Source organism: Neovison vison, chromosome 8 (genome assembly GCF_020171115.1).
Source record: "Neovison vison isolate M4711 chromosome 8, ASM_NN_V1, whole genome shotgun sequence".
NCBI classification, from domain to species: Eukaryota; Metazoa; Chordata; class Mammalia; order Carnivora; family Mustelidae; genus Neogale; species Neogale vison.
This window is the reverse complement of record NC_058098.1, coordinates 90428539-90442607: the sequence shown is the minus strand read 5'-3', so window position 1 is coordinate 90442607 and position 14069 is coordinate 90428539. Positions and strand designations below refer to the sequence as shown.

The following is a 14069-nucleotide window of genomic DNA, read 5'->3' as shown; positions in this document are numbered from 1 at the left end:
AGGGAATGCATTTGTCTTTACCTTAGTCTCAGGGAACAACTTATCTTCTGAGATAAAGAATGTTATTCAAAGAAGTTTATCGTTAATCATATGGGCTGGCAGACTCTACAGGAAAGGAGTGGCCTTAGAATTTGCAATGATCAGAAAAATTTTACCAAAGACCTTGACAACTGGCTTCAAGCACATCCATGAAAGCTATCACAGTTGTGTCATCCCTTAGAAGCTGTACCCAGGGAGGATGAAATGACTTTCTTTCCTTTATTAGTGGGCGTCTATACCTACTGGAAGTAGGACCTCCAAGGCTCTGCACATTTATAGTGATGATGTTCAAAACTTTATTGTCCTCCCTTGGAAAGTGGTGTAAAGAATGCTCAGAGAATTCTATCTGATAAGACACCTAGCTCGGCTGATCAACATGGTGGTTTTCTCAGGACTGAGGAGAGCTCTCAGAACGTGAGATTTTTCAGTGCTGTAGCCGGGAAAGTTCTGGGCAGTCTGGGATGAACTGGTTACCTTATACCCTATGCTGTTTATATCTGAGTCCAACTAAAATAAGCCAACTGGCTCAGACTTGTCCACTGTGAAAGAAATGTTAATGATCCTTCTAGAAGAATATGTAATCCAATAAGAGAGACAGAGGTAAAATTTTGGTCTTATAACCAAAGACCAAAATTTGGTTCTTGAAAACACAGAACCAGAAGTTATTCCAACATGTAGCAAAGAGGAAAACAAAGTAAGGTCTCTGGTCCAAGATCTGAGAGTCTACCTTTGTCAAAAAGCATGCCCAAAGTAGCTAGAAATTAGTAGAATAGCAAACATAGGCTAGTTTTACTCACAGCAGTGCACTATACATTCTTTCTCACCTGATGAATTTATGAGCCAACTGTTCCACAAAGTAATAGATTTCATTCCAGTGGTGCAGCACACTTCCTGATCTAGGAAAACAAAAGTAAATGTTACTTAACCAGGTATTCATTTTTCTTTACCTTGCTTCATTTCTCTTCATGTTCTATTATTTCACATTCAACCTACCCATTAACTGGGCTCATTATCAGAAACTTCTGTAACTTTGGAAATTATTTGAAAAAGTGTTCAGACTAATTTTTGTTAAAGAACTTCCCTTCACTCCACCTTCTACTACTTCCACCCCTATTCCACACACTAATGCATGTGTGCGTGCACACACACACACACACACACATATCCCTGGGCCCAGATTCACAGGTCAGTTTCAAATCTTTAAAAAAACACTATGCTTGTGCTTTCACTGATTAAGGAAGGAAAAATGATTCTAATTTATTTAAATGAAATTAGTGTAAACTAGATGCTTGAGCACACAAAGATAAACAAATCCCCCTCCTCAAAAAGAGTAAAACTTCATCCATAAATATAGATGCAAAATGAGCCCACTAAATAAAATAGCAAAATAAATCCAGCAGGAATCTAAAAGAATAATAATTAATTAATAGGTGGAGTTTATTTCAGGAATGTATTGTGATAGTTCACCATTTAAGAAAATCTAATGTAGCTAGTCTTACTAATAAATTAAAAAAGAAAAACTGTATGATTATATTAAAAAGGAATCTTCTCCCTAAAAAAGAGGGAAACTTTGTCTAGGACATATGGAATTACAGAATTTTAGATTTGGAAGGGGGTTTCCTTATTTCCCCAAATTGACTTCCGTTTTACCGATACCATTTACTACTGCTTCAGTTCAGCTTCTAAATATTTCTGATAGTGCTTCTACTCAAGCTGTTGCAGTGACTTTATGGTAGGTTTTTCTATTCTAACCCATTTTTCTGTGTAGCTGTGATGCCTCTTTCCTTTTTACTTGAGGGTCTGTGTCAGGTGAACTCTGCATTTCTGCCTGTCATTCTAATTGTTGTTGAGGTTAGAATTTTGCTCCTTCTACTCTGACATTTTATACAGTTTCCACTGGTATCAGTTATTTTTATTTTTTATACACTCATTTACCTTAATTTTAACTTCTAAGGAGTTGTTTGTTGCTTTTTTTCTGTTTCAGATTGTTTATAGATATTTAAGATGAATCTGTGCAATAGATTTTGTGCCTTCTTTTCCATGTACAATATCCCAAGAATTCTCATTCCGATTGAGTGTATTTCATCTCTATAAAGAGAATTCATTCCTCTCTGCCCCACATCCAGAAATGAGGTCTGCCTGACCTTAACAAAAGTGACACAGTATGTTACACATACAGTGAAAACTCTGTATCATAAGGCTATCTCACTCTCCCCAACTTAATCTATAACTTCAATTCTAGGGAAAAATCTGAAAGGATGTTTTGTAAAACTCAAAAGCTGACTTTAAAAATGAAATGAAGTCCCAGAAGTTTATTTTCGCTTTTGTTTCCTTTGCCTTTGGAGACGTATCTTGAAAGAAGTTGCTGTGGCTAATATCAAAGAGATTTCTGCCTATGTTCTCCTCTAAGATTCTGATGGATTCCTGTCTCACGTTGAGGTCTTTTATCCATTTTGAGTTGATCTTTGTGTACGGTGTAAGAGAATGGTCGAGTTTCATTCTTCTACATATAGCTGTCCAGTTTTCCCAGCACCATTTATTGAAGAGACTGTCTTTTTTCCACTGTATATTTTTTCCTGTTTTGTCAAAGATTAATTGGCCATAGAGTTGAGGGTCCATATCTGGGCTCTCTACTCTGTTCCACTGGTCTATGTGTCTGTTTTTATGCCATTACCATGCTGTCTTGGTGATCACAGCTTTGTAATAAAGCTTGCAATCAGGTAAGGTGATGCCGCCAGCTTTATTTTTGTTTTTCAACATTTCCTTAGCGATTCGGGGTCTCTTCTGATTCCATACAAATTTTAGGATTATTTGCTCCAGCTCTTTGAAGAATGCCGGTGGAATTTTGATCAGAATGGCATTAAAAGTATAGATTGCTCTAGGCAGCATAGACATTTTAACAAATCAAAAGCTTCTGCACAGCAAAGGAAACAGTCAACAAAACAAAGAGGCAACCCACGGAATGGGAGAAGATATTTGCAAATGACAGTACAGACAAAAGGTTGATATCCAGGATCTATAATGAACTCCTCAAACTCAACCCACACGAAACAGACAAACACATCAAAAAATGGGCAGAAGGTATGAACAGACACTTCTCCAATCAAGACATACAAATGGCTATCAGACACATGAAAAAATGCTCATCATCATTAGCCCTCAGGGAGATTCAAATTAAAACCACATTGAGATATCACCTTACACCAGTTAGAATGGCCAAAATTAACAAAACAGGAAACAACATGTGTTGGAGAGGATGTGGAGAAAGGGGAACCCTCTTACACTGTTGGTGGGAATGCAAGTTGGTGCAGCCTCTTTGGAGAACAGTGTGGAGATTCCTCAAGAAATTAAAAATAGAGCTTCCCTATGACCCTGCAATTGCACTCCTGGGTATTTACCCCAAAGATACAGATGTCGTGAAAAGAAGGGCCATCTGTACCCCCAATGTTTATAGCAGCAATGGCCACAGTCGCCAAACTATGGAAAGAACCAAGATGCCCTTCAACGGATGAATGGATAAGGAAGATGTGGTCCATATACACTATGGAGTATTATGCCTCCATCAGAAAGGATGAATACCCAACTTTTGTAGCAATATGGACGGGACTGGAAGAGATTATGCTGAGTGAAATAAGTCAAGCAGAGAGAGTCAATTATCATATGGTTTCACTTATTTGTGGAGCATAACAAATAGCATGGGGGACAAGGGGCGTTAGAGAGGAGTAGGGAATTTGGGTAAATTGGAAGGGGAGGTGAACCATGAGAGACTATGAACTCTGAAAAACAATCTGAGGGGTTTGAAGTGGCGGGGGGGGGGGTGGGAGGTTGGGGTACCAGGTTGTGGGTATTATAGAGGGCACGGCTTGCATGGAGCACTGGGTGTGGTGAAAAAATAATGAATACTGTTTTTCTGAAAATAAACAAATTGAAAAAAAAAAGCTAAATAAATAAATAAATAAATAAAATAAATGAAATGAAGATTAAAGGTCTAAAAGTAATCAAGGCAATCATGAAAAAGAATAACAAAGCTGGAAAACTTGCCTTATCAGATATAATGACTCCATATGCATGATACATAATAAAAATGAGGTAGAATAGAGAACCCAAACCTCAATCTACATAGGGTCTTGATAGTCAATGAAAAAAGTGTTTCAAACTGAGGAGACAGAACTAACTCTTTAATAAATGATGCTCTGACAATAGATTTCTAGTTGGAAAAAGCCAATTAGATCACTATCTCATACCAAATGTAAACTAGATGTCTTAAAACCTAATGCAAAAGACAAAACTTTGAATCTGTTGGGCAAATTATAGGAGACGTTTATGTCCTCAGGTTAGTGAAGGGTTTTTTTAAAGCTGGGTACAGAAAGTAGGAGTTGTTTTTTATGAAAAGGATAATTTTGACTGCCTGAAGCATCTACAATTCTGAATGACAAAAAGATGCTATAAACAGGTTCAAAGACAAGAAAGAGTGAATGAAGATGTCTGCAACAAATAAAAAAGGCAAAAAATTTGTGTCCAGGATATGTAAATAATTGGTACAAGTAAATATTAAAAAGGCAAACAATAGGAAAAAGACCAAGGATCAGAACAGGTAATCCCCTAAAGGATAGTAAATCAGCATTTGAAAAACACTGAACTCTTCTAGTAAATGCAGAAATACATATTTAAATGATTGGAGAAGAACAAGAAATTTCCTGTGGCAGCAGCATAGAGCTCTGCAGAGTAGGGGGTGAGTAGAGTAGGGGGTGAGGAGACTGGGCAGATAGGGAAAGGAATCCAGGGGTTCAGGTAAGGAGGGGGACAGAGACCCCCTCCTCTTAAAAAATAAACCTTTTCCAATAGACCTTTTCCATTCTGGCCTCAGCCTTTATACATATTCCAGCCACTTGGGATACTCTGTGTCTACACTGGCAAACTCCTACTCATTCATCAAGACTCAATGCAGTCTCTGCATTGACCAACATAGATGGGGCCCATTGTCCCTGTCCCATACTCTCAGGGCACTGTGTACATCTCTCAGTCATTATCCTCAGATGCTGGGTGGCAATCACCTCTTCTTCATGTTCCCCCCACGAGGGATTTAAGAATATTTGCCTCTCCAGCATCAACCAGTTTGTTCGATGGAGGAAAGAAGACATGGAAAGAAGCATCTATTGCTCAAGGAAGCCTCTTGATCTTTTGCCAGCTGGACACCAGCTCTTCCGCCCTCATTTGGATAAACATTCTGGGTTTGGTACTCAGACGGCTCCAGCCAATTCCTGTGACCCTACATGAACCTGAGGAGCCTTCCCAGATGGGTCAATGACTCTGCAGCCCAGCTCCTTGGTAAATGGGACTACCAAATCATCAACAATAAAACCTAATGGCAGCTGGGAGTGTCCCAAGAGCTCACCAGAACTGTGTATTACTAGTCCTGGGCTTTTAACCTTTGGAAATCCTCTTTCTTTAGAATTCCAGCCATCCTTCTGGACAGGATCCAGTTGTATACTTCAAATTCCAAAGACTAGTCCTGGCTGTTTTCCTCCAGCCATGGAGTACATGGTCTGGCCCTAGGGGCTCTGGTGCGGGTCCAGTGCTATGTTAAGTGCCTCAGAAGAGGCACCACATGATTGTTGAGCTGTAGTCCAATCTAGAATTCTGCAACTCCTATCTGCTGGAATCAGGAGCTTTCCTTGAGTGCTGGTCATCTGCGCCCTCTTCTGAAATTCAATGTTGTGTTTTGGTCCACATGACCATGTGTCTCTTAGTCATTTGTATATTTTCTTTGGAGAAGTGTCTGTTCATGTCTTCTGCCCATTTTTTGATGTGATTATCTGTTTTGTGTGTGTTGAGTTTGAGGAGTTCTTTATAGAGCTCGGATATCAGCCCTTTGTCTGTAGTGTCATTTGCGAATACTTTCTCCTATTCTGTGGGTTGCCTCATTGTTTTGTTGACTGTTTCCTTTGCTGTGCAGAAGTCCCAAAAGTTCATTTTTGCTCTTGTTTCCTTTGCCTTCGGAGACATATCTTGAAAGAAGTTGCTGTTCCAGTGCCGAAGAGGTTATTGACTATGTTCTGCTCTAGGATTTTGATAGATTCCTGCTTCATGTTGAGGTCTTTTATTCATTTCCAGTTTATCTTTGTGTATGGTGTAAGAGAATGGTCGAGTTTCATTCTTCTACACATAGCTGTGACTAGCACAAGTACTATCTGAGGGGTAATGTAAGATGCTTAATGATTGGAGAGGCATCCCCATATCTCCTTCATCCCAAGTTTGATTTTCTCATTAGTAGAGAAGTCCTGCAGTGTGGGAACTGTCCTGGGAGGGGAGGAGGCAAAGTGTTGGTAAAATAGAGACTTGAACCAGAATTGAGGGACTATTCTTGGCTATCTGCCTAAGGAGCAGAGGTCTGGTATAAATCCTCGGGTTACCATTTCTTTGTTCTCAAGGATTGGCCTTACCCAACAGCCACAAAACAATTTGCATTCCTTACTCAAACAGGGTCATTCAATAATAATTCCCACTATCACACTGTCACAAAACACTTCATTTTCACTATTTTTCTATGTGACTGGCATGTAAAATGTATACAATTTGGTGAAATTCATGTGATTTGTTGAGGCTAGGTACAGAGAAAGATCCAAGAAATACCCTCAGGTGTTAAGAAAAGTCTGTATCTGTCTGGAAACCTTCTTGTTGATGGGCATGCACTGTATTTTTTCAAGAGGAAAATGAAACAATAACCCTAAGACAAAACTGGAGGTAAGAAGGTAAGGAGATATTGACAGTCTTGTTTCTCCTATTCTAACTTGGCTAATAATTGCCCTGAGACTGTTGAGGTCTGTGATTTCATTTTTTTTTAAATTTTATTTATTTATTTGACAGAGAGAAATCACAAGTAGATGGAGAGGCAGGCAGAGAGAGAGAGAGGGAAGCAGGCTCCCTGCTGAGCAGAGAGCCCAATGCGGGACTCGATCCCAGGACCCTGAGATCATGACCTGAGCCGAAGGCAGTGGCTTAACCCACTGAGCCACCCAGGCGTCCCTGTGGTTTCATATTTATACATGATCATTCTTTACACAATTATGTGAGCCTTGACCAAAACATACCCTTTTTGGGACACATTTGAGAAGCACATAGTCTTTTCCCTTAAGCATTGAGGGTAAATATAACCCTCTAAGATTCTGGAAACCAAACTGGTTTTGTCTTCTCTGGATTACCATGGGATCCCAAGGGGCCTAACTTACCAAAAGAGCAGAGGAATATAGGAATCCTTCTAGTCCTTATTGTTCAGTCTCCTTAACCCACAAACACACACTCTGTCCCATCCCAAGATCAAACTATGCCCTAGGAAAGGAAAGAGCCCCATGTCAGTTGCTTATGGTTTTAACGTGGAAGTTCATTAACCCAAATCTACAGGAGCAAAAGACTTACCTGCCTGGTGCCACAGTCCTGCTCCTCTGCCTCATTACCGCTCACTGGCCACAGCGAGACTTCAGAACCCTTAACTCTAAATATGTCAACCAGGAGGCCTCAGAAACTATCCACTGTGACCTCACTCAAACATCGGTCCTTCTCCCACATGGGTAGGTATGTTGGGTCTCTGGCTCAATTTGGACTTTCTATTAAGACATACATGTCTCGCCTGCACTTTGGATTATAAACTGATTTTCTGGCTTGGAATCTGCCCTTGTAGCTGCTCCTAGAATAATCAACCCAGGGTGGTATGTCCATGTTTGGACCAGTGCCTTCTTTTCAAACCTGAAGACCTAAGCGGATTCTCTATCACAACCAGGAGAAGTAGGGTATTGGATGGGTAACTGGCAGAAAATGGATTCAATTCTAGTTCTTACCACCCTAAATATATAAAACATCTCATTTATCATGCCAACCTGTTTAAGAGTTAACGATCTTTTTTTAATTTATTTGACAGAAAGAGATCACAAGTAGGCAGAGAGTCAGGCAGAGAGAGAGGAGGAAGCAGGCTCCCTGCTGAGCAGAGAGCCTGATGTGGGGCTTGATTCCAAGACCCCAGGATCATGACTGAGCCGAAGGCAGAGGCTCAACCCACTGAGCCTCCCAGGTGCCCCAAGACTTAATGACCTTAAAATCCTAATAATGGAGTCCTGATGTTGTCTTCAGACTGTAATGGCTCACTCAGCCATTGTTACCAAAGCTCTAAGGCAGACATAAAAACTTCTTAGTCCAGATATATGTAGCACTTGGAACAGTTCTATCGAACTCTGTTTTTGTTTGTTTGTTTGTTTTGTTTTGTTTTTGTTTTTTAACTGCTTTTAAGACATAGTTGCTAGGCAAACTATAGTCGGAGAGCTGAAATGCCCATGTTCTAGAAAATCAGCAGATATCTGAAAGGTCTCTGATATTGGACTCAATTAAATCTTACCTCAAATGCAATTCTAACCCCTGAAGATTTCCATGATCTAGCTGGTATCAGTCCAGTGTGAAGGATTCATGTTCCTTCCAAGGATTTTGAGCCTTGGTTCCAGAGGTATAAGTCTCAGCAAAAAATAGCCTCCAGGAATCTGCTTGAACACAGTCCTATGGAGTTCTGTGCTTGAAGGTCCATTCAGTATACCTCGTCTACTCAAAATCAGAGTCAATGCCACCTCACGCAACCTTCCAACTTGGCTTTGAGAAGGGTTGCCCAGATCATGGGATGGCAAAGCCACCAGTTCTCACTACTATATCCACAAGAAGGGAACTGGTGGGGGCAGCTCCAAAGTTTCTTACTTATTTTTGTTTTTCTATGACCTCTCCAGTGTTTGAAACACAGTCAGAAGTCAATAAATTTTTGTGGCATTGCATTCACTGTGAGTTCCCAGCGAGGGATTTTGCATAGAACCTAGCAGTGCCCTCAGATTACTGCTTAATTACTTCCAAAGGTCCAATATGCAAAGAGTAGGAGCAAAATAAAAACTCTGACTCTCATTCTGATTTGTTTTCTGAAATACATTCTTTTGTGCTTATGTGAGTTTCCAAACCTCCCTGTGGTTAAGCTCCTTAGAAAACACAGGCTCTTTCCATTAGCCACACACACAACCAGAGTCAGAAAGAATCGAGTGAGCCAAATTGAGTTTAAATTGTCCCCCCTTCTTTTGCACATGGGTTAGAACAAGACGAGAGGGAAAACAGAGCTTGTGTTTGGAACCATCACCCACAAGTCTTTTAATCCTGGAAGAGAGAGTTGCTTTAACGATGGAAATTATAAAACTGTCAGTCCCACTTTTCCTTAGCCCCACCCAGCTGAAGTCACTGATGTCCTAAGTGACCCACCCAGGTCCCTAGCTAATCCTGGAAGGGTGCGCAGCCTCAGGCGCCACGAAGTGGGACAAGCAATTAGCTTGTCCGTCAAAGGCCCAGCATTCATTTGCCTCCTCCCTCTGCTCCACAGCTTCTTTCTTGGCCTTCCTCTCATTCCTCCTAACCTCACATTGCACTTGAATTGGCAGGAGCCCTAAATCCAGCCCTGGCCTTAGCCCTTATCCACCTATTACCGATCAGGGTCATGGCCAAGACTCTGTCAAGCATAAAAAACTTGACCTAGACTCTTGTTTCTCTTCCAGCTTCTTAAGACACCAGTTGAGACCCAAACCGAGCCATTGAGCACTGCACTTTGAGTGTGGGAACTCCTGTCTGTGTTGTGAGACCCCAGCCCAGGATTCCCAGTCCCACCCTACTGACTTGTGAGGAATTTTCCATTTAGTCAACCTGACTAATGGCTATAAAAACAATGACTTTCAAGCTGTAGGATGCAACCTATTAGTGATTTGGGAAATCATTTTGGTTGGATGTTGCCAACATTAAAAACCAAATGAATTAGAATGGAACAGAAATATTAGGATCTGTTACGTGCTGTAACAAAGTAATACTACGTGAAACACTAGGTCAATTATATGCAAGTAATATACAAGGATATAAACTGTATTTTTTCTTTTGGAGCAGATCAAAAGGATATTATAGCAAAATATGTATTCCACTCCTTTAACCTCTACTAATTTTCCAGCACATGCACACCAGGTAAAACCTAAAATATGATCTGATATCAACTATTGGCATGTCTGGTACAGATTCAACACAAAGCTGTAGTTGTTAAGAGAACGGAAATTGGTTAGTCCAAAAGGTATTTCCCATCACTATGTGGGATGTGACACGTGAGATCCCCAGGTTACCAGCCAAAGCCACCAATGTGATCTGTGGGTGACCTCTAGATGACCATGACCAGGCAAGGGTCTGGTCAATACTGTGGCTGCCCAGAAAGTCAGAGGCCCCTTTCATGTGTATTGTGTGCGTGGGCACAATAAGTCATGTGAGTGGGAGAAGTGGGGGGTGGGGAGGGACAAAATCTCAAACTTAAATTTGCCGAATATTTAAATTTTTGCACTGGGTTAAGATTTGCAGTTTGGAAAAAAGTTTCCTCTCCTCACTATACCTGCATCCAGCAAGAAGGTCTTTCTTGGATAAGCAAAGCAGCTTTAAATTATTTTCTATATATCCAAGGAGAGTGAAAATGGGGGTTTTTCTACCCTGAGACACATATATTTGTAATTACTATTATCTTTATGCAGAAATGTGGAAAATTTTCCTCTTCAGGGTTCAGATCAGCAGTTATGAGCACCGACTTGGTGAGTTCAAACTCCTGTTCTTCCAGTTATGAGTGTGACATTTGAATAAGACTTTTTGTTTTCTTACACATCAGTTTCCTACTTTATACAATGAGGATAATAGTATCTATCTCCTAAGGATTGTTTCAAGGATTCAAACTAATGTTCCTCAGGTGTCAAGCATCCCGGTAGGAACACAGTGAGCCCTCAGGACACAGTGGCCACGACAACCTCCATCCCACCTTAATTATTCAAGTCCCAGCCCTAAGATCTGAAGTGCTCCTTTTCTTACCCTTCACTGACACTTGGGATTATCTCTTTCTGAAATATCTGTAAGCTTTATAAATGAAAATGGATCCCCATTATAATTTTCATGTGGCTATATTTAATTATAAGCCACAGATTTTTTTTTTCACATTTATTGTCCATTTTCGTTTTTTAAAAACACTTAGTATCCATTAGGACCAACCACATCATTTGCAGAACCCAGTGCAAAATGAAAAGGAGAGCCTCTTCTTCAAAAATTATTAAGACTTTCAAGATGGCGACAGCAGCGCATTAAACCTTTGTTAAGCGCGGGCTCCTGGGTGACCGCACAGGTCCCATGTCCCTGCAGCTGACCCTGCGCTATCAATACCCTGTCCGTTTTCTATTGGGGTGCAAATGTTTTCTTAACGCAGGGGTGCGCAAACTTTCTTTAGAGGGCCAGAGAGTAAATATTTTATGCTCTGGGGGCTAGCTGGGCCCCATGGCAACTGTTCAACTCTGCCCTGGTGACACAAAAGGGTCCGTTGATAGGACATAAATAAAGTTAAGTGAGGTGATGCAACAGTACAATTTTATTTACAGAAACAGTCTGCAGGCCACAGTTTGCCAATCTCTGTCCTAGACAGCGACTTTCTTTCAGTTTTCCTCAATACAAGACAATAAAAATCTACATATTTTTTCCTGGTAGCTGAAGTTTTAGGGTACTTTCGCTATTCATTTCTTGTTATTTATGGCTCAGAATGTGGAGTGGAAAAATTGTGCCTTGGGATATATATATGGAGGCATTTTTTGTGACTTGATAAATATTTCATGGGTCTTTGGAAGGAAAGTTTATTCTCTGTGAGGTATGGAATTCGAAATATATTTATTAGAACAACCCCATTAATTATTTTAGTATTTTATTTTTTATTTAAATTCAATTAACCAACATATAGTACCTCATTAGCTTCAGATGTTGGGTTCAATAATTTATCAGTTGCATCGAACACGCAGTGCTCATCACATCATGTGCCTTCCTTAAACCTCATTAATTATTATTCATACGCTCTCTGTCCTTTGAATGCTTAAGTATTCAGAGAGCTGTCTTTTCAGATTCTGCTAAGAAAATAATTTGGTTTTCAACTTTGGTGGTCAAGAATAGATGAGGGTTATCTTAATACATTTCCTAAATATTGACGCACTCTTGTACTTCCAAGATAAATTTTACTTGGTCTTGGTATATTATGATTTTACACTGTGAGATTTATTTTAAGGATATTTGATTTGGGATTTAAAGTTTTTATTCAATCTGGTCAGAATTTTTGCATGTGAACATGTCCTCTTTAGTAGGTATTGGTATCAGACATATGCTAGCTTCCTAAAATAAACTGGAAGACTCTTTTTCTTCTTGTTCTGTTTTCTGGAAGAGTATAAGACTGAAATTTTCTGTTCTGTGATAGAACTTGCCACAAAACCAACTGGTCCAAAACCAAAAGACCCAACCACAAAGGGAAATTAGCCCCTCTTAAATGTCCAGATTCCGCTGGGGAAGGGCAAAATTGGAAAGATCCAGCATTTCACTTAAAGGAATTTTTTAAAAAATCACCATTATTAGACTCTTATTATCACTATGGTTGAAAATTTAGAGATTTCACATTAGGTAGACTTGGAAGGAAGAAGAAGAGTTTGGGAGCAAAAAGCAGACCACTTTTTTTTTTTTTTGACAGCCAGAGATCATAAGTAGACAGAGAGGCAGGCAGAGAGAGAGAGAGAGAGAGAGAGGGAGGAAGAGAAGCAGGCTTCCTGCTGAGCAGAAAGCTGGATGCGGGGCTCAATCCCAGGACCCTGGGATCATGACCTGAGCCAAATGCAGAGGCTTTAACCCACTGAGCCACCCAGGGACCCCCCCACCTTTAAAAAAAAAAATGAACGTAGTATGAGCAAATTTTTTTTATCCTGTTTAAGAAATTAACAGTTTTCACTTTCTCTTCAATATTTTGAAGTGATTTTCTTCAGTAAGGGCATGTGGATGGCATATATTTTGAATTTTTTGTATGTCTAAGAAAGCCTAGTTATGGAATTTAAATATCACATTTCACTCAGGACTCTATAATTATTGAGGTTTTTTTGAGCATTTAATATTGTAGACTAAAAAGAAAATAAGTCTGTCAATCTGAGTCTTGTTTTTCTTTTTTTGCAGGGGGAAAGGAAACTTACTATTTTTTTTTTCTTTTTTGGAAGAATGTAGACATTCTATTTAGTCATTTATTTTAAGAATTTATCTAAGGTCGTATATTTGGTGAATGCTTCAAAAAAATCAATTAGGTTGAGTATTTGGTAGGTCCTCCAAATGTTCTCTTCTTTTCCTAGAATTTTTCTTGTAAATATATTGTATATCGTTTTTGTATAGTACATATATTTTTTATTGTGCATATGTATGTGTATGTGTATACCTTGTTCCTGGACTTTGTGTAACATATCTCTTATCTCAGCATTTTCATCTCTGTATTCTTTCTGCTTGGGTTCTGGGAAAAGTTTCTTTCTTTTTTTTTTTTTAAGATTTTATTTATTTATTTGACAGAGATCACAAGTAGGGAGAGAGGCAGGCAGAGAGAGGGGGGAGGCAGGCTCCCCGCTGAGCAGAGAGCCCAATGCGGGGCTCAATCCCAGGACCCTGAGATCATGACCTGAGCCGAAGGCAGAGGCTTAACCCACTGAGCCACCCAGGTACCCCTGGGGAAAAGTTTCTTAAAGTGTCTTTTGATGAATTGAATTTACTTTCTGAAATATTCAGTATGGTGGACATTGTTTCCAGTGGATTTGAAAAGTCAGAAATAGAATATTTTCTCTGCAAAAACGTCTTATTTTCAGCTTGTTCCTTTCTCACCATAGGATGCTCTGGTTTCTTGAAACATTATGATCTGAACGTTGACTGACAATACTTATTAGATATACATTTGCTTAAGTGGCTTCAATGGTCATCGCTCCTTCCTTTCATTGATAACTACTACATCTAATGATTTTTTTTAAGAATCTTGATTCACTTTTTTGGCAATTTCTTGAAAATTATCACTACTCTCTTTTTTAGGAGAATCCATATCTATTTGAAAATGTTTTTTCTATTTTTTTTTCACATGTAAGTGACATATTTGCTAAATATAACATTTTAGGTGATAAACT

At 39.5% G+C, this 14069-nt stretch overlaps 1 protein-coding gene across 1 annotated transcript in view; it reads right to left on the bottom strand.

The window, feature by feature from the left end:
* Positions 1 to 14069, bottom strand: part of ANTXR1 (ANTXR cell adhesion molecule 1) — a 227831-nt gene that overhangs the window by 199295 nt on the left and 14467 nt on the right. Inside the window, exon 2 of the mRNA XM_044261288.1 lies at positions 864 to 935. Within this exon, the coding sequence (XP_044117223.1) occupies positions 864 to 935 (72 nt within the window). The remainder of the gene's footprint in view (positions 1 to 863; positions 936 to 14069) is intronic.